This window comes from Chrysochloris asiatica, unplaced genomic scaffold (assembly GCF_000296735.1).
Source record: "Chrysochloris asiatica unplaced genomic scaffold, ChrAsi1.0 scaffold00070, whole genome shotgun sequence".
Lineage (NCBI taxonomy): Eukaryota > Metazoa > Chordata > Mammalia > Afrosoricida > Chrysochloridae > Chrysochloris > Chrysochloris asiatica.
This window is the reverse complement of record NW_006408588.1, coordinates 8784262-8789287: the sequence shown is the minus strand read 5'-3', so window position 1 is coordinate 8789287 and position 5026 is coordinate 8784262. Positions and strand designations below refer to the sequence as shown.

The 5026-nt window shown below is 36.3% G+C and overlaps 1 protein-coding gene and 1 pseudogene across 1 annotated transcript in view; one reads left to right on the top strand and one right to left on the bottom strand.

The window, feature by feature from the left end:
- CEP128 (centrosomal protein 128kDa) overlaps positions 1-5026 on the bottom strand; it is a 707284-nt gene that overhangs the window by 516946 nt on the left and 185312 nt on the right. Inside the window, exon 11 of the mRNA XM_006864786.1 lies at positions 2354-2505. Within this exon, the coding sequence (XP_006864848.1) occupies positions 2354-2505 (152 nt within the window). The remainder of the gene's footprint in view (positions 1-2353; positions 2506-5026) is intronic.
- LOC102826132 lies at positions 3322-4502 on the top strand (annotated as a pseudogene).

Below are 5026 nucleotides of genomic sequence, written 5' to 3'. Positions count from 1 at the left end.
TTATATATATAACCACTTTCCTTAGCAGGCTCAAGAGCTAAAATAAAATAACACCCGTGAAGAATGCTTTTAAAGTTATACAATTACCATTGCTTGGAGAATATTTATGAGAGGTATTTATTAAACATGTTCAGGGCTTTATAGAGAGCATGTCAATATTTCATTACCCTTACAATATGAATCTTGATGCAAATCTAAAACACATTTTTTACTGACATTTTGACAAAATGACAGAGAAACAGACTGGAGAAATGCTATATATTTTCTTCTAGTATATAAAGTTAGATGCCTTCAACACCAATTTCTCTCTTGCAATATAATTTTAAAAACCTATTACAATTAAACACAGATTCATTAATAAAAATGAATACAGAGGAAGGCAGATGCATATCTCTATTTTTATATAATTTGCATAATTATAATATGAATTAAGCAATTTCCTTTTGTTGAAGTCCTTTTCTTTGCTTTCAGTATTTTCTCATAATTACCTCATCTAGATAAGGAGTCCTGGTGTGGCACTGTGGTTAATGCGCTGGACTGCAAGGTTGCTTTGAACCGCAAGGCTAGCGCTTCACGCTCACCAATTGCTCCTGAGAAACACTATGTTGTTGTTGTTAGGTGCCACTGAGTTGGTACTGACCCCATAGTGACCTTATGCACAGCAGAACAAAACACTGCCCAATCCTGGGCCAACCTCACTAATGTTGCCAAGCTTGAGTCCATCGATGCTGCCAATCCATCCCATTGGGGGTCTTTCTGTTTTTCTCTGTCCCTCCATCTTACCTAACATGATATTCTTCTCCAGCGACTGGTCCCTCCTGACAATATGTCCGAAATGCGAGAGACGAAGTTTGGCCATCTTGGCCTCTAAGGAGCACTCTGGCTGCACTTCTTCCAAAACGGATCTATTGGTTCTTTTGGCAGCCCATGGCACTTTCAATATTCTCCTCCAACACCGTAACTCAAAAGCATCAATTCTTCTATGGTCTTCCTTATTCACTGTCCAGCTTTCACATGCATATGAGGTTATTGAAAATACCATGGCTTAGGTCAGGCACACCTCAGTCCTCAAGCTGACATCTTTTCTCTTCAACACTTTAAAAAGGGCTTGTGCAGCAGATTTGCCTAATGCAATATGTCATTTGATTTCTTGACTGCTGCTTCTATGAGTGTTGATAGTTGATCCAAGAAGAATGAAGTCCTTGACAACTTCAATCTTTTCTCTATTGATAAGAAAGCTGTTTATTGGTCCAGTGGTCAGGGTTTTTGTTTTTTTGACATTGAGATGTAATCCATAGTGAAGGCTGTGCTCTTTGATCTTCATCAGTAAATGTTTTAAGTCCTCTTCACTTTCAGCAAGCAAGGTTGTATCATCTGCATATCACAGGTTGTTAATGAGTCTTTCTCCAATCCCGATGCCACGATTTTCTTCATAGAACCCAGCTTCTCGGATTATTTGCTCAGCATACAGGTTGAATAAGTATGGTGAAAGAATACAAACCGTATACAGGGTCACCATAAGTTGGTACTGACTCCACGGCACTTAAGAACAATATGGCTAGATAAGGGACAAACTTATCTGTTTACTTACAGTCTATTCATAATTACCTCACTGATTGTTAATACACAACTCCAAATTAATGGAGTTGTGTATATCAAATTTCTTCTTCATGCAGAACAGCTAGAGATCTGACAAGCATTTTGGTTCCAAAGAAATATCACTAAGGCCGATTTGCTGCACCTTCACCTGCCTAAAATGATAATCCATTATTCTCTCAAAAGAAACGTTCTCTCAGGAAAAAAAGAAAAAGAGTAATACTAAAACAAGAATATTTTCAAGTTCAATAACATCAAAATATTTCAATATTACAGAATACAGAAAAAGAATTCAGGTTCTTGGAGGTTGGGCCCAAATGAAAGAGAAATCAATTTCGTCATAATGCAATTTTACATTATCTATACCCAAATGCACCAGACTGTAAAGCTATTTGAACTGCAAAGTCATCAGTTTAAGTTCACCAGCTGCTCCTTGGAAACTCTAAACAAGGTCGCTGTGGGTCAGAATTGACTCGACGGCATTTGACAACAACAACGTACCCAAATGATTCCTTCTGTGGCACTTCAGGATTAGCACTGGGCTAAGGACAGCAAGGTTGGTGGTTCAAATTCACCAGCCATTCCTTGGAAATCCTATACAGGGTCACTGTGTGTCGAAACTGACTTAATGGCACTTAGAAACAACAAACCAAAATAAGCTGATATGGTAACAGAATCTTGATGTTAAATTTTCATTAAGCAATTCAATGAAACAAAACTAAACTCCTATACATGTGGTTCAAAAGAGTAAAGTTACCTCGACTTGTATTGCCAAATGTGCTCTCTCCTTGTCTTTTCGCTCCATGCACCGCTTTACTTCCTCTAATTCAGATGCCATTGCGTTGAAATTCAGCTGCACTCTCAAATCTGACATCTGCTTTTCCAGATCCTGTTTGTCCCGCTCAGTCCCTTAAAAAAGAAAACGTAAAGCAGGAGGTTGTTTTTCACTCACCAGAGAATGTACTTTCAAATGGTATTGAGTCCTGATGTTTTCATATTCTAGCTAACATAATCCACTTATTGACACTGTCACTCACCAGATTTTTCAGATGTCATAGTTTATTGTTTCAAATCCCATAAGATTTTCAAAAACATATCTACATTACTGTGCCATCCAATATTATTCCATTTTGGTACTTATAGTTACAGTATTATCTGATTTCTAGTACAATTTATTTCAGAAAAATACTACACACTGTTTTGCTTTGTTTTCATATTCCTACATTTCCTCTAAACTCTATAGTAACATAAGTACAAAAGAAAATCAACTAAGTTACCTATCTAAATAAAGTTACATAAGGTCACGCAATGAAAAGCTTTCCTAACAACATAAACAAGAGACACTGATACATGTCTAACACTGTGTGGTCAAAATTTTCTAATCCTTACTGCTCCAGACTAATATCTTGAAATTGTAACACAGAACAATACAAATTAATTTAGTACTTAATTTAACCTAAAACAAAAGATTAATAAGACAAAATCTCATTCTGAAATAGCCTGAATAAAGATAAAGTATATCTTTGAGCCAATAACAAAATATCATCAATTTAAAACTGTTCTTTAAAAAAAAAAAAAGGAGGAGGAGGAGGAAAGCAGAGAGGAAAGTAAAGAAGAAGAGAAAACTACCAAATCAAATTTATAGATCATGCATAAGACAGAGCTCAACTTCAGAAATATTAGTGCTCTAAACTGTATATCTGAAAATAGAAGCATTTTAATACCATGACACCAGTATTGAAAGATACATATACAGTAATAGTACAAAGGAGAGATTTACTCTATCTTGCCAAAATACTGATGTAGAAAGAATTGGGAAATCAGTAAGATGTAAAGAAGGAATACAAAAGTTCACCAATCATATGCTACAGATATTACATTAGGCAAATCTGCAGCACAAAACCTCTTTAAAGTGTTGAAGAGCAAAGTTGTCACTTTGATGACTAAGATGCACCTGCCATAAGCCATGGTATTTTCAACAACCTTATATGCATGTGAAAGTTGAACAGTAAATGAGCACACTATAGAAAAATTGATGCCTTTGAGTTATGGTGTTGGAGAAGAATATTTAAAGTACCATGGACTGCCAAAAGAACAAGTGAATATTTGGTGGAAGAAGTATAGCCAGAAAGATCCAAAGAACAAGCAGATATGTAAAAGCTGGTCTATAGCTCTAAGACTAGAACTAGTATCAGCCACCATGATTGAGATCACAATAAAAGGTCCCAGACAGAGTAGGAGAAAAATATGGAACTGAAAGAAAAAAAAAAAACCCTCAAGTAAAGACCAGGCTTATTGGTCTGATAGAGACTGACAGAATCCTCAGACCATGGGTGTTAAACACTCTTCAAATTGGAACTGAACTTACTCCATAGGGTCAACAGTTGAAAAACAATAGGCAGGCTTTCTCACTGCCTGACCAATGCCACCATGGGTCTTACGAAAGCTCCCTGGAAGGTCTGTCCCAATCAGATCTGCCCTATTGCTGGAGTGTCTCTGCCTGGATGAATGTGACATCTGATAACATGAAGGAGCAGATATACAAACTGGCCCAGCCAAGCCTGTCCCCTTCACAAATGAGTATGATCCTAAAAGATTCTCATGGCATTGCACAAGTACATTCTGTGACCATCAATAAAATCTTGAGAATGCTTCAGTTCAAAGGACTTGCTCTTTAGCTTCCTTAGGACCTACCTCTACAATTTGATTAAGAAAGCTGTTACTGTTTAAAGTATCTTGAAAGCAACAGAAAGGATAAAGATGCTAAGTTCCATCTGATTCTGATTGAGATCCAAATTCACCAGTTGGTTCAATACTATAAAACAAAGAGAGTCCTCCCATGCAATTGGAAATATAAATCATCTACAACATCTGCCCTGGTTGCATACATCTGTCTATGTACTTGAGCAACAGAATTGTTTAGCTACAAAAACAAAACAAAACATGACAGACAGACCAATAAGGTGAAAAATAACACCAGGTAGGTGCATAGTCCTCAGAACAATCAACCACACTTGACCCAAACGGTAGCATTTGTCCAAGACAAAGCACAGAAGGGAAGGCAGAACAGGAAAGGACAACCGAAAACAGGAAACATAAAGAAAGACAAAAAAAATGCTGTTATACTGGGAGGATTGCAATCAATGTCACAAATTGTGTGTATGAATTGTTGAATGGAAAACTAATGTGCACTGTGTTTACACCCAAATCACAATAAAGAAAAAAAAAAAAGGTTCACAAAATAATGGAGATGGCGATAGATAGTAGCTATATTCCAATAAAAGTGATTTTACAAAAACAGGCAGAGAAATAGATTTGGCATATAGTTGTCTATATTTTCTCCACCTTTCAGAGGTCTTCAACATAAAAATATGCATCTTTTTGACATGTAAAAAATTATATGAATTTATAAGTATATGAATTTTATTTA